Below are 27,649 nucleotides of genomic sequence, written 5' to 3'. Positions count from 1 at the left end.
AAAATATGTGAAGTAGAACAAATATAATCCAATCTCAGCATAGCAGGTAAAGTAAATGAGCTGGATGCTAACTCAGGCTTAGCACCTTTGAGATGGCATTTGAAGATCACATGAATGTTAACGATTTGTTAATGACCCACTAACTGTCCATTACTACATAATTAATGGAATAAAATAGCAATTTGAATGATTGTTTATTATATTTTCTTTCACAAACAATGAAATATCTTGTCTCTCCAATGGGGTCTTCTTTTAAAACTTGCTAATCCAGTAGTTAAGACATCTCTTATGATAACTTTGAGCTGTCAGCAAATAAATACAGGTTCCTGGAGATGCTATGAGGGATTTGCAAGATGCAGGAAAGGCATTTTTAACATCTGCACATACGCAAATGTATCTACGACTGTTTTTTTGTGCATCCAAGTGAGCATAAACATTGACAACAGCTACTTTTTCTTTTACGTCTTCACATTTGTCACTTCTGGGGCTATGTTTCCTTACCTTGACATGCTGCTTTGACCTTGCACCTCTGTTCTTTGCCGAAAATTTCACGTATTTCCCATCCAGCGAACAGGGACGGGAGATTTATTGATTTTTCCAACCGGTGTTGTCCTTTTACATACATGTGAGGCCCAGCTGTTGAACCTATAGGAAAACACAGGGCTGCATTCCTCTCATAGTGACACATGGTGAGCATAAATCACACATTGTACCAAAATTTGCTTTTCTGAGGTTAGTCACTGGATGCCGCTCATTCCACCAGGGCATAATATAATATACGTTGTTGTAAACAGCTCAGATCTGCTGAATGGAGTGGCTGCCATTGTGAGTCATTAGTCTACACTTGCAACAATGGCATCCAGTTGTTTACCGATTAGTGCTAGTACTCCACTATTGGTTTAGAGCCAGAATTGTTTTACTACAAAACTTTATTTCAAACTTACTGGAGTTGAGTATAATACAAATAATTACAGTGTGTAGCGTTCATGCTGCCTCTGCCACAAATGATACTGTTGTGCTGCTGTTTTCATTACTATTATTAACTTACTTTAACCTTGGAGTTCTCTACTGAAGTCAAAATACTTATACTCCAGTTGGGAAAAACATTTACAATAGTGCACAATGTAAAAAGTATTGGGTTACTTTCCATTGCTGATTAGATCAACACATTTCTCACTTGCTAGAGGCTGACAATTTGAATAATATTTTGGTTCCATTTGCTAATATCTCTCATGATGTTCTTTGGCCCGGTGCCCTCTGCAGCATTCAGCCAATCCCATGAAAAACAGGTTGTACTGTTCCACAAACGCTTTGACAGTCGCACATCACAACATCGAGCTTCCCCTATTCTCATTTGTTCAATCTGATTTAAAAGTGTTTATAATACTTTGCTATTATTTTCCGTATCGCTAAGAATGTGCTTCACCGTTATCGCCAGAAGCTTCTCTGCAACAGGTCTGGCCAAAAACAATTAATCTCTTTATCTCCCTTCACTATTTTTACAAGTCAGATACTTTCCCTGAGCTAAAGTCAACACATGTCAGGACTGATGCGAGTTGTGAGCAGGTGAATACGCTTTCCCACCTGCGGCAGTTCCCAGGATGTGCAGTGCGGGGCAGGCCCAGTCATGAATCCAGATTCACCTGTTCGGATAATGGGAACCTGCAAAGCATATATCATACAACAATGATAGAAGAGGAGATATATTCAAATTGTGGCCTCCAAGAGAAGGTAAACATGAATCAAGTGTTTGTAGACCTAGAACAATGGGACGTGTATGGTTAAGTCTATTTCGATGCAATCAAATTTAGCAAAAAATAATCAAGACAAAACAAAACACCAAAACCTTAACCTTAGAGCAGTAGTTCATTAACTCCCACCAAATCAAATAAAATCACACAAGCCACTGACAAATAGCCTATACAAACACAAGTTAGTTCAACACGATACAGTCTATTTACCTTTGTAGGTAATAGTAGTTTATGCTTGACAGGAGTCAGGCATTTTAGTAACCTCAGCTAATGGGGGCTGTTGACACATTGGGAAGACCCTGTGTGATGCAGCGGGAGAGGGACTGCTGGACTACTTATATGGTCATAAAAATCCTTAGTATGCACATACCTCACTCATTATACACAACCTTAGCTGTTCCCCCATGCCCTCCCTCCACCTCTTTCAAGTTCACTCTCAGCCCTGCCCACTGGCCGTCATCCCCCGCCTGCCCTGCGGCCTGATTGGGTCAAAGTGTGCAGATTATTAACCTGGCTTTGTGATTGGTCATCAGTCATATTGAAGCGGACCGGAACCCGCCCTGCTCTGGACCGCACCCGGCTCGAGGTGGCGGCCCGCACTGACTAAAATTACGCGAACCAGTCAGCAGCCGAAGGAAGAGGGAGGGCAGAAGGAAGAGGGGCAGAGAAAAAAAAGTGAGTGAAGCGGAGAAAGACACGGAGGAAGCTTGCACTGTAGTTTAGCCTCAACTCCACAGAGCTGCTGTCGACCAGAGGAGACGCTGAAAGAGCCGCCCGACTGTCGATCACCACCCCCTGACGGCGTCCTGCACACGCGTAGCAGGTAATCTTCTCATCTTCGCCAATATCGCTGCCATGCTTCTCCTCGTTAGCCTCCATGTCCCATTCAAACTCCCGGCGCTCAGCCCAGCAAGTGCACTGTACCACGAAAGCCCCGCTGCTAGCTCATGCTGCAACTTCAGCAGCAGCCTGCTAAGTGGGGCGAGGGCTTTCAGAGACCTCTCTTTCCATTTTAACACCATTTTACACTCTTAAACCACACTTGTGGTGTTTGTGAAGACGTAAAACAGCGCCACGAGTCTAACGAGTACATACTTTGAAGCAGTGCGTTGGTGGCAGCTGGTCAGGAGCTAAAAGCCGTAACGGAGCCAGGAAGTGATTCGCTTGAATGAGTTGCAGAAAAAGGCCTAGATGAGTCTGATCGGGATGGGGACAGCGGAAACTCGCATTTAGCTCTACCGACTGTTCGACAAGGAGGCCAGCCAAGAGTGGAGGTGTATTATTAGAGTGTGGTCAAACTTTTCGGGGTGTAGTTGTTGGAGCAGACGCTGTGTGTGGCCGCAGAGGACGTCTGTCTGGCGGCGTGACGTCACATGCTTACCGGTAAACTGAAAAAGGCGCCCGTGCGCTCCCGTAGCGATCTGAACTCTGAGCCATGGATCAATTTAGCTCTGAGCTCACTCAGACCAAACCGAGGTGCGCAGGATACCGGGTCATTAAACTGTAGCACCGCTCTGTGTGTGGCGAAGATATGATGCCTATAGGAATGGCCCTACTATTTTGTTTGTCCCAAGTAATAGCTCTGCAGGTAGAAGTGTCAGCCATAGCCTTTCTTTTTTTCCATTTTGACATGTTAAGTTCTTTCATGAAAAGCATGTTTCGTTTCCATCCATTAATCCATGTTGTGAAGCTCAATGCCAAAACACGTGCCCCCACCTGTTGATGTCATGAGGTGGTGTTTCTGTTTAAGACTGTTTCAAGACTGTTTCAAGAAGCAATGCCAATATTAGGCTATGTCTTGCTATTATGACACATTTCTCTTCTTTTTTTCCTCTTGTACTGTTCCACTCTTGCCTGTACCAGCAGAGGTGTTTTATGCGCAGAGAATAATGTTGCATCTGTTTTCCCAGATATATTCTAAGTTGTAAAATGCAAAATACCAAAGCTAAGGCGTTTTTCAACAGATTTTTAAAACACCGTTATAGTTTCCTTTACTTTTCGTTTCCCCATCAGAGTTCCTATGTGAATGTCGGTGCTTTGTCAGTGCAGTTTGTGTTTGCTTTGCTGCATGGCACATCATTGTGTTTGGTTTGCACTAGGGGAAGCAAACAGTCTCTGGTATGTTCGCACACCCTTCTGGTCCGACTCTGTCTCAGCTGTCTCTTGCAACTTTTTAAGCGGCACAAATCTGGCATCTGTCCAGCTAAACCTGCTTCTTCTTGAACAAGGTGTTGGTGGTTTTAAAAGCTCTTCACTGGAAGTAATGGGGAAACACTTTTATTTGCTGCCAAGAAGAAATGAATTCCCACCATACAGCCTTAATCAGACCCATGATGAATTGGATTTGCAGTAGCCGAATTATGTAAATCTTTTAATGGGTGTGTTCTTGATGTTTGATACACTGCCTGAGTAAGCAAGACACATGTGGTACATTGTAGAACTGCACAATTGACCAACTGCTAACTCTAGAGTCAAGACTTCAACAGGATTTTCTGAAATATATTGTATTTTTCTTGTAGTCTAGCTAGTAGTCGGTGTTCTCTCAAATGTTAATGTTCCAGGACCTAAAGTCTAATTGCTTTACTTGTCAGAAAAATCGCAATTAAGCTATTTCCAAAGTTGGGCAGCCCTAGCACATTGTTTGTCATATTGCGTAATGTCATCCTTTTGAACCCACTGCTTCTTTCGGTTGCCAGTTTAACATTGGAGCCCCCTGCAGAGATCATTCCCTCATTTGTGTGTCAGCGACGTACACTCGAAAAGCCCTGTGGGAGCTTATGTTCAAAAATTCAATGCAGCCCTCGTCATAAAGCATGACCCAGGAGGTGATGTGAGAGGCCGTTCAATCTCCTGTCCTGGGTTACGGTCCACGAGAAAGTGCCTGTGGATGTTTAGCTTTCATTGTCCTGACTTGGGGAGATTACAGGAGGCCTCTCGCTGAAGTTTGGAAGTGCACTAACAGGGAAAGGACAGCGTGACAGTGCCTGTGAACTATAACTGCTTATTAGTCTTGTTTTATAAGCCTCACTTATTAATGTTTAGGGGGGCAATGTTATGTTACTGTTAATTTACGGTTATTGAGGCCATCATGCACTGTGCAAACTTGTAGAGCCAGATGTGTTTGCGAAAAGTGAATGCAACTAGTTTTTAGAAGATTAAAGCCTCCATTCAGTTATTTATGTCCCATTTTGCTTATTTTGGCTACATTTGAACAATGTCTATTTGAGTTTTGGAATTAAAGTTTAGTTTTTCTGTCTTCCGTCTAAAAATGCCTCTGCCACGGTGTGTTCCGATAACCAGAAACAGCTGACATTTGTGTTGCCTAAAAGCACTTTCCATTCCACTCTTTTGCAGAAGTTTTTTGTGAATTCAACAGTTTCCAATCTCTAAATGTTTTCTAAGTGTATCATATTCTTTATCACTCCAGTAAACAAGCAGCTTTTATAAGCCACATCACTCTTGCTTGCAACTCCAGAAGGAAATGCATAATTTGTCCGCATTTCCTTGGATATAAAGCTCCTCCTGGTAAGGCTAATGGATTTATTGCTTGTAATATTAACCACACAGAGATGACATGAGGCTGTTTTTATGTCGTGTTTCCACGTGTTCTCTTGCAGAACGTCTCGGGTATCAATCTTAGGTTTCTGACTTGGCCTGGTCAGCTGAGATTCATTCATGTGGCAAAACATTCCAGTCACTCAGAGGGGGATTGTTTGGATGCTCCATTAACCAAAGAGCAGCGGGTCAGGCCTCAGTGCAGCCATAGCCCCAGCTTGCTTTTTATTCTTATACCGCGTACTTATGCAGAGTGCAAAGAACAAGTGATGATCAATCACAATGGTAGATAATCCTTTCCTTGGATCACACGGTGACGCTTTTGAAAGAGACGCCATTACCTTTTCTTATCTGGCCTGACCTGAGAAAGCCTAATTACTTCACTGCAAGTTGAGCTTTAGTCGCATGTTGTGGTTCTCCATTTCCTTTAAGGGCTCCTCAAACATTTCCTTGTCTTCACTTTACTTGTTGCAACCTTTTCCTCTGCACATAATACCCCGCCAGCACTGCATCCTCCCCCCCCACCCCCCTCCCAGTGTGCACCTGTAGGTTCTCTGTACAAGCAGACAATAGCAGGAAATGGCTGTGCGCCGACTGGGATTCCAAACACTGAGGTCCACTCCCGAAAGATGCACTCCTTTGACCTTAAGTCTCGGGGCTCTTGTTTGTAGTTCAGGAGAGGTAGATATTTGCTGTGGAAGATGAGGTAATGGTAGTTTTTAGATAAGTCCTGACCTCTGAGGAATGCAGGTTTAATGATTTTCCAAAGTTGGATTAATGAAATGGTTTCACACAGGACTTTGTGTGTTTTCTCCCGCGCTGTGGTACGGCACCGCACTTGTACTTGACGTATATTAAAGATAAAGCCGTCATCGGGATATCGCGAAAAGGGTGTGTCTCGAAAATTATTTTTGGCACTGGGCTCTGATTCTGCACTACTAGGAAGGTCTATTTATACTAGTGGACTGCAGAATTACTGGTTAGTATTTGCTTGGAAAGTTTCATACATCAATACATTTTCCGTCCACACAGGCCTTAGGAGTGCCGTAGAGTTCAGTTCTTCCTTTAAGATCAGACGTTCTTTAATGCCAAGCTTTAAGTATGCAAAAGCGTGTATAGTTGGGTGTGTGAAGTGTGCACCTGGCGACTGAAGCTACAGCTAGTTAATACTTGAGAGATTACGCAACACGTTTCCCATCCACAGACTTTGACAGTTTGAACCCACTTTGCGTTCAGTGAACTTTGCTTCATGTCATCTGTCTGGATCCTCATTTTAAATCCGTTATCAATCGCAAAGCTACTGCAGACCAGATGCTCAGGTTATCCCACGCGTACACACACACCTCTGTGGCCCCCATTGTTTAGCTCCGGACCTGTCGCTCTAAAGGCGTGCCCCAATAGCGATAAGGAGCCAAGGAGACATAAAATAATCCAGTAAGAATAACGTAGCGCCTTGGCAGTAATAAATAATACAATAGAAGTACAAGTGGTTTGTTGTAAATGATGGCGTTCGTCTGTCAGCGCACATTCCACAGTATTTCATTGTAAAGAGTTATTGCCTCTGAGCACCAAATCTACTCCCCTCTGCATTCTTTGTCTGTTTATTAGGCTTACATAATCACACGGCCATTTAATCCATTGGTCAATAATGTCACTGCGATTCTGGGCCATGGAAAGCCCTGGCAGTGGTGCATTTATTAAGATCGTACAGTTTAGTATCATTTACTTTTTATGCTCCATGTTGGAATCTGGTCTTTGCCCCTTCGATGATCTTATCAGGTCATCGCCGCCTTTTGGATCATCTTCGTTTCCTGGTTGGCAAAAGAGGTAATGCACCAAAGAGCTCTGTGGTAAATGTGCGGTCACTTCCCAAATCCCATTTTTCTAGTGAAGTACAATGTTTTTCTCGTACCTTGCTTTTGCTTTCCGATTCTGCAAAGAGAGTAGTATTTTCTAGCTGATTGAATACATCAGAACCCAGTACATGGAACTAGAACTATTTTGGGCATCAGTTTGTCCTGTTGAACTCCGGCTTTCTTGTCTTCCCAGGTCATGCTGTTGTGAAATGAGATATGTGGGTTTATTTCGTAGTGACATTTTATAAGTTGCATACCTCAAACATTGTGCCCTCACCACCTGAATAGACCCCATTGTTTGAGGAAGGCCCTTGCCCTGTGTTAAAGTCTTTATTAGCCCCTGGCAGAGAGGCCTGCAGTCGCTAAAGGCAGATGGTATTGGCTGGCTCACATTTTAAAGTGAAACAAGATCCAGGTTTGGTCAGGAATGTGAAGTAATGTGGAAAGTGATGTAGATCTGTCATGCAGTGTGGTTATTTTCCAGCCAGACTTTAATTTACTTCCCAGTGGTCCAAGCCGCACAGCATGTGCCCACAAAAGCGCCACCGTCCTCCTTCCTCCAAATCTTGCGCACAACAAGGTCCACAAATGGCAAAATACTTTACCCACTTGGTCATTTCCTCTCCGTTCCCGTCTCTCCCTTGAACCACCCCTCCAGAGACGAGAGGCGGCCATGTTAGACCTGTACATTTTTTGGTCTAAGGCAGCTTGTCCGATTAGGTTTGTCATCAATTATTGCTGAAACACAATTGTTGAAAAGGCAGTTTTAGGCAACACTGCATATACAACACACGCAGTCTCCTTTTAATGATTTGTATTAGTTTAGCAGCACATATCTTTTCATATCGCCTAAGATTGACTTTTAAATGTTTTTTTTAAAAAGAATAAAGCTCAAGATTTGGTCAAGCGCATCTCAAACACATTTGAAGAGGACATCTGAGGCTACGATGCTTCCAAAGTATGTGGGATGTGATGGGAGGCAGTTGGGAGAACGACTTACTGCTGTTGACTTTACTGTTGCTCTATTAATATTTCTGTCGACGGAGCCGTCAATGTGCTGCAGCTGGAGTTTCTCTGCTCCAGCGCGAAGGCCTCACTGCATATAAATGGACACATCCTCTATACAGTAACACACTGGGAGAGCGCTGAGGTGGAATGGAATGATGGGATGGCCCTGGTTTGTTAAAAGGCTGAGGATGGCCCGCTTTCAGCACCCTTCTCCTCCACCTCCGTCGCACAGGGCTGCGGATGCACTTCCTCTGTGCTCTCGGCTCACTTCTGCCCTGTTTGTTTCACGGTTCCTCTTTCATATAGGTCACTATGGCACACTGCTTGTGCTGGGACACCTGCTGCAGACACTTATCAATCTTATTCATTAGTCATTTTGAGGCTTTTGATTTTGTGTCTAACATGGCACTACTTTCTTTTTTTCTGAGTAGGTCTAGCTAATCCAAATGCAAATGGGTCACTCTAGTCTAGGTCTACATGTGTTTTCACAGCTGTGCAGTGTGTCAAAGTGACAAGAGAAAAAGTCTTGACAGAATTATGTTGGTTTTGGATGTGAGCAGGAGCTACCAGCCTGATCTGAAAGTCTGTTCAGTAAATGCCCAGGCTGGTTCAGCAGCAGGGACGCTGAAGTCCTTGTAATGTGGAGCAGAGCGCAGTAAAATTAGTCTTTTTTTCCTATGGAGAATTGAGAAGTTAAGTGTGTCACCAATGAAAGGCACCAACTGCTTCCTATGATAGACAGAAATGAGTAACTGTAGCGTGGACACTTGTTACTGCAGTATGAGGCAAGGACCACTTTATGGTTCTGGCTAATCCTTGGCTTTACAGCTAGGATGACTCAGATAGGAACTACTTCCTTGATAGATATTTCAAGGAAGTAGATAATAAGACTGGCATTTTTTCTAGAAAGTGAGGTTACAATTTCCTCTTAAAACAGTACTAAGTAACTCATGCCCCTAGAGGCCAAAAGCGCCACTGCAGGTGTCGTAGTATGTTAAGCTTTTTTACTCATCAATTGAGTAAATGCTGACAAAGAGAAAAGGATCGAGAGAGGTATATTGTACATCCAATTACACAATGGACATCATTTTTTTTCACTCAAACTTGGCTGTTCTGCTTAAGTGGCGCTAGTCCGCAGTTAGCTTTGCCTGTTAGCTTCTTCTTCATTATTCCATTACGGTGTATTGGTGATTCACTTAGTGGCAGCAAAGTTACTATTGTGGTTTTCTGGCCAGGGGTCAGATGAACGACCCCCCCCCCAATCATCCCTTTATCACTTGTATTACCCCCAGAAAGGATTTATTAAGGTAAATAAGTTACTTAGTACTGCTTTAAATATCCTGAAAAAGTGTTTTAACATTTTGTTTTTACCTTTAAAATAATGTTTGTGGCATTTTGAAGAAAATGATGGTTGGTTGGTTGGTTGGTTGGTTAAGACGGTAAGAAATAAATATGGACAAACTGCAAACCTAAATAAGTGCTTCTTTAACCCTCCATGTGGCCATTGAGCCAAAGTGCTGGAGCCAATGTACTGGCCAAGGGAATTTCTGAGCATGGGAACAGTGCAGAAGCATCAGAGGCTTAAACATCAGATCTAAAAGCCGAGGGTGTGCTCCGTGTCCAAGTGTGAGCTGACGCTGATTTCCCTTGAGCGATGAATCCGAGGATGGGCTGCAGGAGCCCTGATGCGATGGGACACAAAGCTGGAGAACAGGTCAGAGAGGGGAGGCCTGGTCGATCCAGGAACCGAATGTGTGGAATTCCTCTGCTGCTGTCTCCCTGATAAAGAGAGAGTATGGTAGGAATGTGACCCTGAGAGCACTTGGATAAACACAAGGCCAGGGGAGAGAAGGGAGGCAGGGACACGGCGAGACGTACGGCGTGACTAATTTGACCCACGTTCGGTTGTGGGACGGGGTCGGCGTGCACCAGGGATGTGTTTAAGGGCCATGATGGACGTGGGCTCTCGTGCACACAGAGGGAGAGCTGGTGTACGCTGGAGCCAGGCTGGGGTCATGAGAAGAACGACATTCACAGCGCTGGTTTCTCACAGATCAGGGTTAATGTGCCGGAACGGACACAACTTTGTCAAAGAAGGCAACTTACTTGGCGCTTAAGCGGCTGTAACTATTGATAAATACACAAATGCTGTTGTTTTTGTGGATGCATCATTACTGTTCAGTTTTATGAGGTCTAGGAAAGGGCCAAAGTTGATGTGAAGAATATGCTCTTGTGGCTCCTGAATGTCTAATGTCAGCCAAATACTGTCCCATAGGGATTGTTTATAAAAGCTTGTCTTGAGCAGTTTGGTCAATGGCCCATTGCTAAATTTACCATAATTGTAGTAGTTTGTCTTGTCAAGTGAGAGGTTCAAGATGAGTAAAAAATGCTTTAAAGCCAGATTATATTTAAGCCTAGAAGTATATTGGCCTTTTGTTTTGATTTACTGATATTGTATTTAATTGAACATTTTGTGAGAAGTTGATTTTTTTGGGGTTCATCTTTGACAAAAATCCAGTAAGTTGAACACGTTTAGCCTACTTTACAGTCCATACATTAGTCTTCAGAATGATGTCTGACCATGTTGCCCACGGTCCATGTTTCAACGCACTTTCGCAGCCGGTTGTAATTTTCCTAATGTTTGCATATGAGAAACCCGACATGTATAAATACAGTAAAAGCAGTCTGTGTCGTGCTGCTGTATTCCCTGGAGGGGATGAAGCCCAGAGGCCAGTGACCTGCGCTGTGGAGGGAAACGGTGTCATGCTCCAGCTGTGATGGAATGATAATTGCGATGTGAAGTCTGGGCTGCAGAAGGCTCTCAATGTTCAGCTAATTGACTCTCGGGGCCGTTTGACACTCCAGCTTCATATGCCTCATTACTGGTTCGACTGGTCCAGTCACTTTATGTGGGTTAAACATTAGCACTCCCTTTTGCAGCGTATAATTTATGAGCATTCAAAAGCGCCATGTGGAGCGTGTTTAATCATGTGGTGTTGTGATCTGGTTTGCTGCAGTTCTTCTGCCGGTGTCCAAGTACTATATTACAAAACATTTACAACAAAACCAAGACAATGGTAATTTGCTCAATGTTTAGTTTAGTGACTGTTTCAAGCCCTGCCCTTGACATTTACTTAAAAACTTCTGGAGTGATGGGACTCTGGTTATTAACATAACGTCTTAATGTCATCTTTGTCTATTTTGTATATTTTAAATATTTGAAGGGGAGATCCTCCAACAAAAGGGACTTTTATGTCAGAAGTCAGGTGAAACTTGTTTATTGATAAGGTCGAGTCACGCAGCCAGTCGCTCTTTATCAAGGCCGGCATCATAGATGGAGACCAGGAGAAGTAACAGTGCTTTAAGCACTGACCCACTCCGACGGGAGCTCGTCGTCCATTAGAGTTGACTCTTGCATTCCTTGGAGTGCACACAGCGATGGACTGATATCAAATGTCATGTCTTTGTTTTTATCAGAAGTTGAATCAGCCTGGTGGGTTTGTGGACTTTTAAAGCCAGTTGTTTTGTGATGGATAATGAACCAATCCGATGATTATTTGTTCATTATCTATTCGAACCAATCATGTTTTATTCTATAATCAATCAATTTGATTGGCTAACTACATTACAAAAGGTTAAATAGCTGAGACAGTGAGTGCCTTCTGTTGTTTGTGCACTGAATGTGCACTTGTTTGCATTCCTTCTAGTTAATATTATTAAAACTTTCTCAATTTTTCCCTATTTATTTACATCTCCAAGTTGCTTCTTCATCACTCTGTAGCTGCTTGATTCCTTTAGCTGGATGGTTCTTAAATTATTTGTATTGTTTTGTTTGATATACTGTAATATGTTTTTGGTTCTTTGCAGCCACCATGTCAGACGCTGACAAGTTCCTGTACGTGGACCGTAACCTGGTCAACAACCCCCTGGCACAGGCCGACTGGGCCTCTAAGAAACTTGTATGGGTGCCATCAGAGCGTTTGGGCTTCGAGCCTGGCTCTGTGAAGGAGGAGCGCGGAGATGAGTGTGTGGTGGAACTGATGGACTCTGGGAAGAAGGTGCGGGTGAACAAAGATGACATCCAGAAGATGAACCCGCCCAAGTTCAGCAAAGTGGAGGACATGGCTGAGCTGACCTGTCTGAACGAAGCCTCTGTACTGCACAACCTGAAGGAGCGATACTACTCTGGACTCATCTACGTGAGTACACTCTGACCTAACATTAGGAACAGATGGAGGTTGTGTAGATTACTCGCCATCATGACAGCAGCACAGCAACAGAAGCCAAATGAGTGTCATCTTTGAGACGTTAGTATTTGTACTGACACTCAGTCCAGAATGTTGAGGGTTCAGTTTTTGAATGAAAAGGGCACATTCACATCCCTTCAGTGCTGAAATAGGGATTTAGGGCTACAAATTACGATACTGAACCAATACCAACGCAACTTTCACCAATTAAATCTAAGTGAATATGGGCATGATGTAATTTTGAAGCTTAGAAACTTGAGAATTCAATCTGAGTTCATTTTAACCTTCACAAATGTATTTTCGATCACCGTGCAAAATGCCATAGCTAGCAACAGCATGCTAAAGCTAGCTGCAGCAAGCTAATGCTAACGGCTACTAATCAAGGCTGGGTCAGAAACTGATTGGATCACCTAAAGTGGCCGAATAAAATAATGACGTGATAGTGTTTTAGTTAATATGTGAACGGCTAGTTAGGTTACATTAATATGAATAACTCGCATAAACCCATCTGATCATTACAACTTGTGCATAACAAATATGTTGGATCCGTTTATTCCTTTAGAAAGTCTCTCAATATCGGATATTGGCAGATATTCAAACCCCCAGTATTGGAAGCAAAAAAGCTGGATCAGTGCATCTCTAATAGTAATTTGAACGGCAGACGCAACTCGGGCCAAATTAAGTGGTTTTGAATCACCTTTAGTTGTAAACTATTATCCAGTCCAGAGTGATGTTTTTAATCATCTATCCTCCATATGCAGTTGAGCGCGGCTCACATCAGAGTTCATGTGGGATCTTTGGTGTGGCCTAAAAGTGCTTCCCATGCTTTGTCCCACTGGCTTATAGAAAAGATCTGTCATGGCCGTGCTCCAGAATTGCTGTCCCTGCCCATCCTCCTGATGATCCAGTTAAGCTCCATTGTTTATGGCTGCTCATTATGTCCTTATTTCCACCACGGAGATGAGTACAAGCTGTTGCCATTGACACACAGTTTTAGTCCAGTTTTCATAGCCTTGTTTGCTCTCATATTACTATTGCTTTCTCTGCCCATGTTTGGATTTTTCTTGTAAACAGGAAGCCCAGCACAGGGACATTGTTACTAAAGAGTGGGAGATGTTAAACAAAAGTAGTGAACTTTGTTCCAGCTTTGGCTCAAAACAGTTGAGGAATGTAAATGTGTTTTAATCTGCACCCTGGAATGGCTTTTCATGTCCATATCATATCTGATGACTCCACTCTCCCTCTGTAGGCTTGGCTGTGGGGCTGTGGGCCAACCATGTCCCACCAGAGCACGTCTTTTCATGACTAGATACTCAACAGATGCTCATTGTGTCAATTTATTGCAGTTGCAGCATCATCAATTGCACAATCTGTGAAAGAACGTGTGTTTGGCAATTCCTGCCTCTCCTAATGGACAAACAGTTTAGCTTTTTAACAGGAATTGCTGTTGCTTGACTTCTGATCTAACCCAGGCCCATCCTAGATCTACTGTACACTGTTACAATTGTTCACTATTGAATTGTGATGGCCATATCCCCTTAACTGGACAATCCTTTCGTAATGACTCCTTACTGATAAAGACACATAAGACGCGTGAGACATGGTTTTTGCTAAAACATAGTCAACTCAATTATATATAATTTAGAAAATTCACCCAGCGTTCTTTTAGTTTGACCATTTCTGTGATGTTTATAGTTACACTAACAGGAAGTGACATAGATGGAGGCGAACAATTTTGAACTCTTGCTGTGTAATCATGTTCTGTCAATGAGAAATGAGTCAAACTGATATGGGACTTTACCTTTTTATCTGTGTCACTTCCTGTCATTCGCTTGAACTTAGCTTTTTCTCCAAACATTTCTTCAATCATTTGCTTCTTCGCTGAAATAAAATGATAATTAGTACTTACAACAGATGTTACCCGTCTAAATGAGTCATATTTTCAAAGGCGTCAAAACCTGTCATGCGCACTTTAATTCTCTTCTCTACTTGGATGTAAATCACATAGTTTCAAAGGCACAATAATATATAGACCATTGCTTTAAACACGGGCGATGGAGGTGGAGTTGCACTCACTTAAATTATGATATAACCTGTTGAGTTTAACTGCACTTTTACAACAGAGAGGTCACACAGTAGTTCAAACTGCTGCAGGGTGGAGTCAGGCTTACATAATGGAGCAGGAGACTCGAGTTCATGAGAGATGCTGTGTCAAAGGGGGATGGGCACTCTACACATCCTTATTGACTCATTGATTTAACTTACATTGACCAGTTACTGTTACTGCATCACATTCTAGGCCTTCCCTTTGTATTTTTGCTAAATGTGCATGCAAAATGTTCTTGTCAAGTGTCTTAATTAACTCACTGTCAATGTTGTTGCCTTGTTTTTAAACACAGACGTACTCCGGTCTCTTCTGTGTCGTCATAAACCCCTACAAGAACCTGCCCATTTACTCCGAGGAGATCGTCGACATGTACAAAGGCAAAAAGAGACACGAGATGCCCCCTCACATCTACGCCATCACTGACACGGCGTACAGAAGCATGATGCAGGGTATGTCTGTCCACATGATGACTTTCAGATGCTGAAAACTGTACACTTTGCCTCAGGTCAACGATCATAGTAGGTTTTACTGATGAGGGAAGTTACGAAAAGCTTTTCACTTTTCAATGGCTGCCACTTGTCTCACCAGAACGTCTACATCTGACATCTCTAAAAGGATAGTGCTCCACAGGAAACATCATCTACATATTCCACTTTTAATGTGTTCTACTTAGAGCCCATGGAAAAATGGTATAAATAAAATCTGAACATTAAAATGACGGATCCTTTTCTATTGAGCTAATGCTGGCCCTGTGTTTTTATGGCGTTCTCCCACTGGGCTCAGAAAACACACACACTCATGTCTCGCGTAAACCTGCCTGCAGCAACGCGTATATCTCCAAACCCGCAATGATGACGTGTGTGAAAAAGTCTAGATAAATACTAGCACTGTGTGTAGGTCATGCTTATTCTGTGCATTTGAGTGCAGGGCAAAATGGCAAGCTGTGCTCAAACGCTTCAACTTTTTCTCATAGGTAGTTATTTACTCTGGTAGAAGTAAATAAGTTCTTTGTGAAAATACTAGAGTGGAAGTGTATAAAAAAAGTCAATTTTCTGTTGTATTGTAAATGTGAAAATGCTGACATTCGAGAATACTCCATAACAGTTGGATGAAAGACAAACACTGCAGACATGTGGAGAACGTGCTCCATTGAAAGGCCTTGCCCGTGCCAGGATTTGAACCCAAGACACTCTTTTTAGTGGCAAAATATGCAGCTTCTGTCACTTAGATTTTCTCTCTGTGGAAAGAGTTATGGTTAAATATTTTGGCCTATTAAGACGCAGACTTTTCAAAATAATATCACTCAAGTAGAAGTAGATTAGTGTGTTGGGGGGGGGGAAACTTCTAAAAGCAACTCAAGGTCATGTTAGTATTTAATGTTTTTCTTGGGTTCTACTCACTGAACAGACCCTTCATTCACTGTAGTTTCCTATTGTGCTGTAGTGTAAGTAAGCCTTCCTTCCTCCTGAACATGGGACCTCTCCGCCGTCTCGGGCTCCATTAGTGCATGTTATTGGTAATTAGCTCCACTGCACCTTCCCTCAAACAGGAAGCCGGAAATTTACTTCCTGTCTGTGGCTTTTGCATTTCCTGTTGAACATAATGACTGTATGTGCTTTGGCGATAACATTTATGCACTTAATGCAACATTACAGGCGTCCTAATGGAAATGTATTTTTCTTCTCTGCAGATCGTGAAGACCAGTCGATTCTTTGCACGTAAGTCAACAACACCCTTATGATGGTGAACGGGTTTCAATACCCGACATTAACTACCAAAGATCATATGTAAAGGCCTCAGTGACCTACGGAAATATTATGTTTTATGCATAAAAAAATAACCTGCAATCTTTATTTGCTAATTGTGTCCAATAAAAGTTTGATTTTGTGATTTTAATTGTGTATTCCTCCTTGTGACTAATTGATATTTTTCCTTTTTGTTCAAACAGAGGAGAGTCCGGCGCTGGTAAAACGGAAAACACCAAGAAGGTGATCCAGTATCTGGCTCATGTGGCCTCCTCTCACAAGACCAAGAAAGATCAGGTCTGTGCTGCTTTGTCTTACTTCGTTTTGAAAACTGTTTTTATTGCACCATTCACATGACTATATACAAAAGACACGCTGGATGAAATGTTATGAAGTAAGATGGTGTTTTATTTTTTGCCAAATCCAGTGAATAGAAAAAACATTCTTTAGTTCAAACCAAACGCTTTCACTAGAGCAGATACTTTGCGTGACTCCACGGTGAGCTGGATTTGATGCAAAGGGCATTTTGAGTTAATAAAACGGTAACATGTCTCAGTCGGATTAGGAAAAAGTTCACTAGTCTTATCTGGACTGTCAGAGTGATGGATTGCCCAGCTGGACTTGATAAAAAACAAACCAGTGTCTATTTTTGAGGCTGTATTTTTCTCTCATCTACAGAACAGCATGGTCCTGTCACATGTGAGTTGAGTCTACATTAAGCTTCACCTCTGTTCATCCCCTCTCTCTCTCTCTCTCTCTCTCTCTCTCTGACCACTTTCTGTCGCTCGCCGCTCTGTGTCGTCGGACTGCATCGTTTCGGGAGTCTCTTTGTGTGCAGGACAAGAGGTCACATGTCAAACCAGCCAATAGGAAGCAGGGAGGAAGTTAGATTGCAGACCAGTGGCATCTCTATGCATTTCTTCACAAATTCAGCCAGACAACAGAGAAATGCTGAAGAATATCAAAATCTTTGTCTGGTTGAATTTTTCATGTGCTAATCTACTATTCAGCTTGATACAGAAATGCTTTTGTTGTATTTAAAAATGAATACTTTACAATTACAGTTAGAAAAGCATCATATTTTTGCTTTCTGCATAATGTTTTGTTTGAGGAAAGTCTTGAGGGGCTAACTTCCTAAAAATAAACTACGCCAAGCTTAAAGAGAATATTTTAATTCTCTATATTAAAGCTGGAAACTATGGGGAACATGCTTCAAAGCCTCCACAAGGTTGCCTGACACTGGACTGTGTTCTACTTGTGCACAAGGGGTTCATGGGTGACTGTTGGAAACCGGTGATGGGTTCCTGGTGTGAGGGCACTAACCAGTTAAATGTTGGGACCTGCTTGAAATGTGTTGTTCGTCTTGTGGTATTGTTTTGAGCTTGTGTTTTAAGTTTGTTACATGTATTTTGCATTGTGTTTTTTTCCAATGTGTTTTTCAGAGTTGATAAAAGCACAAATGTTTAAAATGTTGGTTAAAACTGTGAAAATGCCACTTCACACAGTGAGCAGTCCAACTTAAGAATCTGATTTATTAAATGTTTAAATGAATAACAGTGTGTTTTGAAGCTTAGGTCTTAACAAATAAGATGCCGTCAACCGTAACGTGTCGTTTTTTATCAGGGCGAGCTGGAGAAGCAGCTGCTGCAGGCTAACCCTATTCTGGAAGCCTTTGGAAATGCAAAGACGGTCAAAAATGACAACTCTTCTAGATTTGTAAGACTTTAGAGCTAAATAAAAAAATAAGCTGAACTATGGATGTTTGTTTTGTCATAATGAGGTTTGTTTCTCTACTCAGGGAAAATTCATCAGGATCAACTTTGATGTCAACGGTTACATTGTGGGCGCCAACATTGAAACTTGTATCCTTAACCACTGTGGACTGCCGTCTGAAAGTAAAGCGTTCAAAACAGAAAGTGAACTGTCATAAACGTCTATGGTTGCACACTTGTAATTTACACAACCAGGCACACACGTGATCGATAACCAACTAAACAACATGGAGCGGTTTCTTTATGAATGCCTGTGTCTCGGCTTGTTCCATGTACTGTGTAAACATGAGTTTCCTCAATGAAGTGGCTAGATTTGTTGGAAAAGTCCAGAGCTATTCGCCAAGCGAAGGACGAGAGGGCGTTCCATGTCTTTTACTACATGCTGACTGGGGCTGGAGACAAACTGCGGCGTAAGTGTTGCATGTTTGAAGAATAATTCTTGTTTGGAAGACTTGAGTAACTGTAGAGTTTCGTCGCACCTTCAGAGGAGCTCCTGCTGGAAAACTACAACAACTACCGTTTCCTCTCCAATGGCAATGTGACCATTCCTGGACAGAATGACAAGGACCTCTTTGTTGAGACCATGGAGGCTTTCAGAATCATGGGTATCCCAGAGGACGAACAGATTGGTAAAGACGCTCACAGCTGCAGTGTATAAGTGTATTGTTCAGAAGCACCTAACGGTGTGTAACTGTTGCAGGTATGCTGAAGGTGGTGTCCGCTGTGCTGCAGCTCGGAAACATGAACTTCAAGAAAGAGCGTCACACAGACCAGGCCTCCATGCCTGACAATACCGGTGAGAAAACCTCGACACAAAGCCGGTCCAGATGACGGTCACATACAGCATTTTGTATACTCATAAGGTCCAAGAAGACGATGTAAAAGTATGCACATCTTTAACATTTGGGACTAATTTGGCAAGGTTTGGATAAAGTGCATATTGATAATGCTCATTCAGGTGGTTGTTTACTTTGGGCCAGATTAATGTTTTGGATTTAGGCAACAGTTAAATCACCAGGGTTGAAGCAGCTTTGGGAGTCTGAGAATTAATGTTCAATTTTTTATTTTTTCTCCTCCGCTCTTGTATCAATAGATGACACAACATTATTATGTCAGACAACTTTTTCAATTAGACCCAAATTACGAAAAAACATAACATGTGTGCAATATCAAACCCTAGTTTTTCATTTTGACTCTATACTTGAGTGACGATGTTGCCAATTCCTCTGTTTAACCGCAGCTGCCCAGAAGGTGTGTCATCTCACGGGCATGAACGTGACGGACTTCACCAGGGCCATCCTCAGCCCCAGGATCAAGGTGGGCCGAGACTACGTGCAGAAGGCGCAGACGCAGGAGCAGGCGGAGTTTGCCGTGGAGGCTCTGGCCAAAGCCACGTACGAGAGAATGTTCCGCTGGCTCGTCATGAGGATCAATAAAGCACTCGACAAAACCAAGAGACAAGGAGCTTCTTTCATTGGCATCCTGGACATCGCTGGGTTTGAGATTTTTGATGTGCGTTTGAACAGTACACACAAAATGATCGATGTTTTGGGACACTAAATCGACTGAAAAATTAATCATATCCCTTTATGTTCTTCTAGTTGAATTCCTTTGAGCAGCTGTGCATCAACTACACAAATGAGAAGTTGCAGCAGCTCTTCAACCACACCATGTTCATCCTGGAGCAGGAGGAGTACCAGCGCGAGGGCATCGAGTGGAGCTTCATCGACTTTGGCCTGGACCTGCAGCCCTGCATCGAACTCATTGAGAAGCCTGTGCGTTTATCTCAAATTCATCATGTACTCTTGTGTATTTACTGCATTCCTGTTGGTAAATCTGTAAACCTCAACTTAACTTTTGGGCATACGCAGCACTTTTTATTTACTTGTCAAGTCTGTGGGGCTGATGTCAACATAAAACTACAGTTCAGTTTGGTGTGGTGACTTAAGTCTAGTTTGAAGGTGAAAAATCTCTGTGCAGGCAAGCCCACCTGGTATCCTGGCACTTCTGGACGAGGAGTGCTGGTTCCCCAAAGCCACTGACAAGAGCTTCGTGGAGAAAGTCCAACAGGAACAGGGCACACATCCCAAGTTCCTGAAACCCAAGAAACTGAAGGACGAGGCTGACTTCTGTATCATCCATTACGCTGGCAAGGTACTCTAATTAACTTTCTATTTATAAATGGTGACAGAAGATTGTTATAGCATTACACTTTGGCTTCCTTAGGTGGACTACAAAGCGGATGAGTGGCTGATGAAGAACATGGACCCTCTGAATGACAATGTGGCTACGCTGCTGAACGGGTCCACGGATAGATTTGTGGCTGAGCTGTGGAAAGATGGTAGGCTAAGCATTGTGACTTTTAAAAGTCCCTTTTTAACATTAATTTGTGAATTTATTTCTTTGGGTTTCTGTTCATATTGTACTTTGGTGTGTGTGGACCTCTGTTCTCGCCTTTTTCTTTCTTCCGTGAATTCCTTTGTTTGGCCCCATTTTGTCTGTCATTCTTTATTTGACTGGGTCTCAGAGGTGCAAAATTGTCAGAGAGCCTATTTTTATCAGCGCTTTCCTATCCTCCACTCAGACTCAGGTGACGCGGCTTCTTTTTCATTTGATCTTTAAGCCTACACACATCCTTCTTATGTTTTCTCCTTCTGTTTGTTCATTTGAGCAAAGCTGTCGACCTAACCTCCTCAGCTCTTTGTCATCGAACTCTCCTTTCTCCTTCTGTGATAGTGTTGTGTGGGACCCCTGGTGTTGCTCATGGGTACTGCAGAACTGGGTATAAACTGCATGGGTTTGGTGTGGTTTCCCACAAAATACATGCCCACTGCAAGTTTGACACACAAACAAATGATACATCACAAGAGCAATACAAGCCATTCACGAACCACTTCCTGCATCAAGTTTGTTTTTGGTTTTGGGTGTGTCTCATTCCTCTTAATTGTACCCAAATTTGAAAGAGAGAGGGTCTAAACTTGAAGGAAAGATCACTGTGTTGAGGGACCTTGTTTTAAGAATGAAGGCGCACAATTGCTTCTGCATTATTGCCTCCAAATTGCATAAAGTGGATCTTGCGTCAACCTCGTCTTGAGCTCGACAGGCCTGAGCTTGAGTAGCTAAATTTGTGTCTTTGCTTTTCTTTTGGGAAAAAAAAAAAGGGTCTAGATCCCTTAGACAATAATGAGTTGAGAAGGGGACTTATTTAATCAAAACAGGAACAGGAAAAATTTGCTGTAACAAAACTGGTCGTTCACACTAGATCAAATTCGGCAACTATATCTAGGCAACAGAATATTGTTGAACTTGACCTGCTGCAAACTGATTTGTACCCATCATAAGAGAAATGAGACGTACCCATCACTGTGCCTCTCCACGCTTCACTTGCATTCGCTCCATGATTTGTTTTTGCCCTTTTCACTTGTGTTGGTTTACATTTACCAGAGCCTCTAGTACATGCAGAAATACTGTGAGCTAGTACATGTTTAGTATGCATTTGGTTTGATGTTGCATGGACACATGATCAGAAACTCGTCACACGGCCTAAAAAGCCCCCTCCCTCCCTCAGTGGACCGCATCGTTGGTTTGGATAAAGTGTCCGGCATGTCCGAGATGCCCGGCGCCTTCAAGACCCGCAAGGGCATGTTCCGCACTGTGGGCCAGCTGTACAAGGAGCAGCTGTCTAAACTCATGGCCACCCTGAGGAACACCAACCCCAACTTTGTGCGCTGCATCATCCCCAACCACGAGAAAAAGGTAAGACTGGGCTGTCAAGTAAATTTTAGCACAGTTTCAACCTTTGCTGATCCGGTTTGTCACGTCTTAGGCTGGTAAACTGGACCCTCATCTTGTCCTGGACCAGCTGAGGTGTAACGGCGTGTTGGAAGGCATTCGTATCTGCAGACAGGGCTTCCCCAATCGCATTGTCTTCCAGGAGTTCAGACAGAGGTAAAAGTGTTGGTGTATGGATTCCTCATTGCATTACTAGCATTTACTTAAGAAAAACAATGCTCACTTGCAGGTATGAGATCCTCACTCCCAATGCGATCCCCAAGGGCTTCATGGATGGAAAGCAGGCCTGTGTGCTAATGGTAAGAGGGCTAATGAACACAGTGTTACATGCAAGTGTCACATGATTACAGTCTATACATGGAGAACAGCCATGGTAAAATTCCTGCTTTGTTTGCTCAAGTTAAACTAATATCTTGGCTGTGTTTTTACATATTTTCAACATAAGAAAAATGAAATGATTTTTATGATGACAAACAAAGATCACAGTTCTCACAAACTTTGGTCAAAGATGGGCTGTCTAGAAAAACCTGTATATTTGGTTTTAGTGATGAGGAGAAAACTGCATTGAACAACTGTGATTCATGTTCAGATCAAAAGCCTGGAGTTGGACCCAAACCTGTACCGGATCGGTCAGAGTAAAGTGTTCTTCAGGGCTGGGGTCCTGGCTCACCTTGAGGAGGAGAGGGACATGAAGATCACTGACATCATCATTAGCTTCCAGGCCTGGTGCAGGGGATACGTGGCTCGCAAGTAAGATTATAGACAATGTTGCACCAGTGATTGTGTTTGGAGAACTGTGTATTTTATATGTTCTGTTTTACAGAGCCTTTGCCAGGAGACAGCAGCAGCTCACTGCCATGAAGGTGATCCAGAGGAACTGTGCTGCATACCTCAAACTAAGGAACTGGCAGTGGTGGAGGCTCTTTACAAAAGTGAGTTTAGAGTGAAGGACGCTGAGTAAATGTTGACCTGATTGATGTTGTCATGATGCGTGTTCTTATTGAACTGTGATTTTTAAACATTGAATATTATGAGACTTTCTCGATCATTGCAAATGTCTTCAGATGCATGTTTTCACAACGTTTTCATGCACGTTTGCTGTGCCCAGGTGAAACCTCTGCTCCAAGTGAGTCGTCAAGAGGAGGAGATGCAAGCCAAGGATGACGCACTGAACAAGGTCCAAGAGAAGTTCATCTATGCAGAGCAGCAACTGAAAGAGATGGAAGAGAAACAGATGCAGGTAATTATTTTGCAAATCGTCTTTTTTTTTATATTATTGCATTATCTTTTAGTGAGATTTTGCATTGTTTTCCAGATAAATGCTGAGAAGATGGCTCTTCAAGAGCAGCTCCAAGCAGAGACGGAGCTGTGTGCTGAGGCTGAGGAGATGAGAGCACGACTGGCTGCAAAGAAACAGGAGTTGGAGGAGATCCTACATGATCTGGAGGCCCGTGTGGAAGAGGAAGAAGAGAGGGCTTCTCATTTGACTACAGAAAAGAAGAAAATGCAACAGAACATCGCTGTGAGTACTTGGCATTTATCAACTCTAACAATTTATTCCCCCAAACTAAAGCGTGTCACTGTACCTTTAGGACTTGGAGCAGCAGTTGGATGAAGAGGAAGCAGCCAGGCAGAAGCTGCAGCTGGACAAAGTCACATTGGAGGCCAAGATGAAGAAGATTGAAGAAGATGTGATGGTTCTAGAAGACCAAAACAACAAGCTCATCAAGGTTAGAATCAGCTAACATCCTTACATCCAGCTGGACATGGTTATTTTATGCATAAACCATAAACGTATAATTTTTCCATTCCAGGAGAAGAAAATGTTAGATGAGAGAATGTCTGAGTTTACCACAAACCTGACAGAAGAGGAGGAGAAGTCCAAGAGTCTGCAGAAACTCAAAACCAAACATGAGGCCATGATCACTGACCTAGAGGGTGAGATGATTATCAAATTGGATGCAAGAATTTTGTAGCGTATTGCACAAGTAATTCCTGGGACAGTTTGGTTTCTACATATAATTTTACCAAGTTAATGATGTTGTAATTGTGCAGTGTAATCAAGCTGCTGTTATGCTTTGTTAACTCGTACCTAATTTTCTTTTTCTTTGTTAGACCGCCTGCGGCGAGAGGAGAAGCAGCGCCAGGAGCTGGAGAAGAACAGACGTAAACTGGAGGGAGACTTCACTGAGACCCATGACCAGATCTCTGAGCTGCAGGCTCAGATCGCTGAGCTCAGAGCGCAGCTGGCCAAGAAGGAAGAGGAGCTGCAGGCTGCTCTGGCCAGGCATGTTACCTCAGCTAGGAGCATTGTAGCATATTGAGACTATACAGGTACTAAGCTTGTTCTTCATGTTCAGGATTGAGGAGGAGGCAGCTCAGAAGAACTTAGCCCAGAAGAAGATCCGTGAGATGGAGGCGCAGCTGAGCGAGCTGCAGGAGGACCTGGAGCTGGAGAGACAGGCTCGGGCCAAAGCAGAGAAGCACCGCAGAGACCTGGGAGAGGAGCTCGAAGCTCTGAAGACTGAGCTGGAGGACACGCTGGACTCCACCGCTGCCCAGCAAGAGCTCAGGTACAGGACTCTACGTCAACAGCACGGATTACGGACTCAATTTACCTCATGTAGAGTTTGGTTTCCCGGAACAAAAAACATCTGACATGCAATATTTTTCTCTTAAGCTTTAACACGGTTTGCTTTCATAGCATCACAGTTAAAATACATTTATTTTCAGTCCCGCATTGAAACAATGTAATGTAAATTGCTCAAACTATTCCCACAACAACACAGTCATTGTTCATTTACAAAATCACATCATTGCATAGTAAAGACAAAAAAAAAGTAGAAGTCCGAAGCAAGAAAGTTTATAAGTACAAATTCACAGTCTATCCTTTGCTGTTGATGCCCTTGTGGGCTCTTTTCTATTCAGTGTGCAGCTGCCAGTTTACGAACAAGTAACAAGAAGAGAAGTAGTTTTATATATTCCTTTTTTCATACCCAGCCACACAGAGTGTACCCAGGCTGTTTATGAATTACATTTAATCATATTGCTAATATCCATAATACAAGTTTCAGCTTTAACTTAAGATTAGCAGCAGTGACAATGGAAGACGTTTACATTTCACATATTTATTAACTGATAATCAGATTTACAGGACATCTTCAACCATTAACTATTCATAGGACGAACAAAAGCACTAGTTGTCATATTCCATAGGATATTATGTGGTATAGTGTAAATGTTTTCTTGTATGGCATAAGTCACTGACATATTTTATTCTTTGCACTCTCTAGGTCCAAGCGTGAGACGGAGGTGGCTCATCTCAAAAAGGCTCTGGACGAGGAGGCTAAGGTTCATGAACAGCTTTTGGGTGAGATGAGACATAAACATGCTCAGGCTTTTGACGAACTCAACGAACAGCTGGAGCAGTCGAAGAGGGTAAGCGGTTGTTTTGCAAAGTGAAAGTTTACACATTTTTGCCCTAAAACAATTGGTGAAATATGTTGACCTTTTCTAGAACAAAGTGTCAGTGGAGAAAGCCAAGCAGGCTCTGGAGTCTGAGAGGAATGAACTGGCCATTGAGCTGCAGACACTGATGCAGGGGAAGGGAGATTCTGAGCATCGCAGGAAGAAAGCGGAGACACAAGTGCAAGAACTGCAGTTGAAACACTCCGAGAGTGAGCGCCAGAGAATCGAGCTGGCTGAGAAAGTGGCCAAAATGCAGGTAACGCATCATGTTGTTTAAAAGAACAAGTAGTAATAAGAATGTGTTTTGAGTCCAATTGATTTCTCTGTCCTTGGGGTGTCCACAGGCAGAGCTAGAGAATGTCAACACTTTGCTAAGTGATGTGGAGGGAAAGTCCATCAAAGCCACCAAAGACTGCTCTGCTGTGGAGTCCCAGCTGCAGGACGTCCAGGTACAGACGACAATTTCATGTCTGTGTCTCGTGTGTGATATTTTAATGCAGTTACATGTTTATTCACTGTTTACTGTAATAACCGACTGTCTGAGTGATCTCACTAAGACAATATTATTTGTAAAGTGTTTAGACCCACTCATCAGTACACTCTGTATTGTGACTATTTGAACAGGAAGTGCTGCAGGAGGAGACTCGCCAGAAGTTGTCAATGGGCACTCGCCTGCGACAGTTGGAAGACGAGCAGAACAACCTCAAGGAGCAGTTGGAGGAGGAAGAAGAGGCCAAAAGAAATGTGGAGAAACAGCTGCTGACTGCACAGTCTCAGGTACATGGCATTATTTCGATAAAAGGTACTCATGCCTGCTTTATGTGAATGTTATCTAATGACACTGCTGATCAATAGCTGGTCGAGATGAAGAAAAAGCTGGAACAGGATGCATGTAATCTGGAGTCTACTGAGGAGTCAAAGAAGAGGTACCAGAGGGACCTGGAGTCTGCAAACCAGCGCCTGGAGGAGAAATGTGCTGCTTTTGACAAACTGGATAAAACAAAGAACCGCCTTCAGGGAGAGCTGGACGACATGGTGGTGGATCAGGACCACTTGAGGCAGATTGTCTCCAACCTGGAGAAGAAACAGAAGAAGTTTGACCAGGTATAATGTTTAGTTATGAATTAGTATAATAAATGTGATTTTAGTTCCTTCTTCAAACCAACCGTATTTGTCCTGTTTAGATGCTTGCGGAGGAAAAGAACATCTCAGCCCGTTATGCAGAGGAACGTGACCGCGCTGAAGCAGAGGCCCGAGAGAAAGAGACCAGAGCTCTGGCTTTAACGCGAGAGCTGGAGTCTCTGATGGACCTGAAGGACGAAGTGGACCGCAGCAACAAAACGCTGAGAGCCGAGATGGAAGATCTGATGTCCTCAAAGGATGACGTTGGCAAAAATGTAAGACTTTGGTTAATTTGATTGTCTGCTCTGTTTCAAGTTAATCCAGCCTTGGCCTGGACACGGTTTTCAGCAGTTCGTACCTCCCTGCTGTACATCGATATTGAGACAAACATACTGTTACTAATGCAGTTTTCTTGTATAAAATGTTGTATATAATGTAGCTTTTCTTGCATATTGTCAGGTGCATGAGCTGGAGAAGTCAAAGCGCACTCTGGATCAGCAGCTGGAGGAGATGAAGACTCAGCTGGAGGAGCTGGAGGATGAGCTCCAGGCCACAGAGGATGCCAAGCTGAGACTGGAGGTCAACATGCAGGCCATGAAAGCCCAGTATGAGCGCGACCTGGCAGGACGCGACGAGATGGGAGAGGAGAAGAAGAGGGCCCTGGTTAAACAGGTGACTCATTACTCTCAGTTTGACTCCTCTTGCAGGGGTGTAATACCCAGTAATCATAATTATTCAGTCCTGTTGTGTTTATGTGCCAGAATGCTAGATAATAATTAAATGAATCACATTAAAATGAATGTGTGGTCCAGGTGAGAGAGATGGAGCTGGAGCTGGAGGATGAGAGGAAACAACGCTCTGCTGCTGTGGCTGCTCGTAAGAAAATGGAGCTTGATCTGAAGGAGCTTGAGGCGGCCATCGACACAGCCAACAAAAGCAGAGACGAGGCGTTGAAACAGCTCAAGAAACTGCAGGTCAGCATCAGCACAGATTTTTTTTGTAGAAAATCAAAAGATGTTGCAGTTGTTAATGGCTTTCTCTGATCAGGCCCAAATGAAAGATCTGATGAGAGAACTGGAGGACACTCGCATGTCCAGAGAAGAAATCCTGGCCCAGAGCAAAGAGAGTGAGAAGAAGCTGAAGAGCATGGAAGCTGACATGCTCCAGATGCAGGAGGTCCGTAAGCACCACCTGCATGCATTTTAGTTGTAACTTACTAAGGCTTG

The 27,649-nt window shown here is 43.1% G+C and overlaps 1 protein-coding gene across 1 annotated transcript in view; it reads left to right on the top strand.

Moving 5' to 3' along the window:
- The first annotated feature begins 2,357 nt into the window (after window positions 1-2,357).
- The window catches only part of LOC306969374 (myosin-9-like), a 29,112-nt gene continuing 3,820 nt past the window's right edge, over window positions 2,358-27,649 (top strand). Inside the window, exons 1-34 of the mRNA XM_079564990.1 lie at window positions 2,358-2,574; window positions 12,038-12,369; window positions 14,817-14,973; window positions 16,215-16,242; window positions 16,473-16,566; window positions 17,893-17,985; window positions 18,068-18,131; window positions 18,353-18,451; window positions 18,527-18,670; window positions 18,742-18,837; window positions 19,282-19,553; window positions 19,643-19,816; window positions 20,022-20,195; window positions 20,268-20,382; window positions 21,610-21,797; window positions 21,868-21,989; window positions 22,063-22,132; window positions 22,423-22,583; window positions 22,657-22,765; window positions 22,942-23,073; window positions 23,149-23,355; window positions 23,426-23,563; window positions 23,648-23,771; window positions 23,949-24,120; window positions 24,194-24,406; window positions 25,127-25,271; window positions 25,351-25,557; window positions 25,646-25,750; window positions 25,926-26,078; window positions 26,157-26,405; window positions 26,486-26,698; window positions 26,883-27,095; window positions 27,236-27,397; window positions 27,471-27,599. Coding sequence (XP_079421116.1) covers window positions 12,043-12,369; window positions 14,817-14,973; window positions 16,215-16,242; window positions 16,473-16,566; window positions 17,893-17,985; window positions 18,068-18,131; window positions 18,353-18,451; window positions 18,527-18,670; window positions 18,742-18,837; window positions 19,282-19,553; window positions 19,643-19,816; window positions 20,022-20,195; window positions 20,268-20,382; window positions 21,610-21,797; window positions 21,868-21,989; window positions 22,063-22,132; window positions 22,423-22,583; window positions 22,657-22,765; window positions 22,942-23,073; window positions 23,149-23,355; window positions 23,426-23,563; window positions 23,648-23,771; window positions 23,949-24,120; window positions 24,194-24,406; window positions 25,127-25,271; window positions 25,351-25,557; window positions 25,646-25,750; window positions 25,926-26,078; window positions 26,157-26,405; window positions 26,486-26,698; window positions 26,883-27,095; window positions 27,236-27,397; window positions 27,471-27,599 — 5,049 coding nt within the window. The 5' untranslated portion in view covers window positions 2,358-2,574; window positions 12,038-12,042. The remainder of the gene's footprint in view (window positions 2,575-12,037; window positions 12,370-14,816; window positions 14,974-16,214; window positions 16,243-16,472; window positions 16,567-17,892; window positions 17,986-18,067; window positions 18,132-18,352; window positions 18,452-18,526; window positions 18,671-18,741; window positions 18,838-19,281; window positions 19,554-19,642; window positions 19,817-20,021; window positions 20,196-20,267; window positions 20,383-21,609; window positions 21,798-21,867; window positions 21,990-22,062; window positions 22,133-22,422; window positions 22,584-22,656; window positions 22,766-22,941; window positions 23,074-23,148; window positions 23,356-23,425; window positions 23,564-23,647; window positions 23,772-23,948; window positions 24,121-24,193; window positions 24,407-25,126; window positions 25,272-25,350; window positions 25,558-25,645; window positions 25,751-25,925; window positions 26,079-26,156; window positions 26,406-26,485; window positions 26,699-26,882; window positions 27,096-27,235; window positions 27,398-27,470; window positions 27,600-27,649) is intronic.

Source organism: Gobius niger (assembly GCF_951799975.1).
Source record: "Gobius niger genome assembly, chromosome: 10".
In the NCBI taxonomy this organism is placed as follows: domain Eukaryota; kingdom Metazoa; phylum Chordata; class Actinopteri; order Gobiiformes; family Gobiidae; genus Gobius; species Gobius niger.
This window is presented reverse-complemented; position numbering and strand designations above follow the sequence as displayed.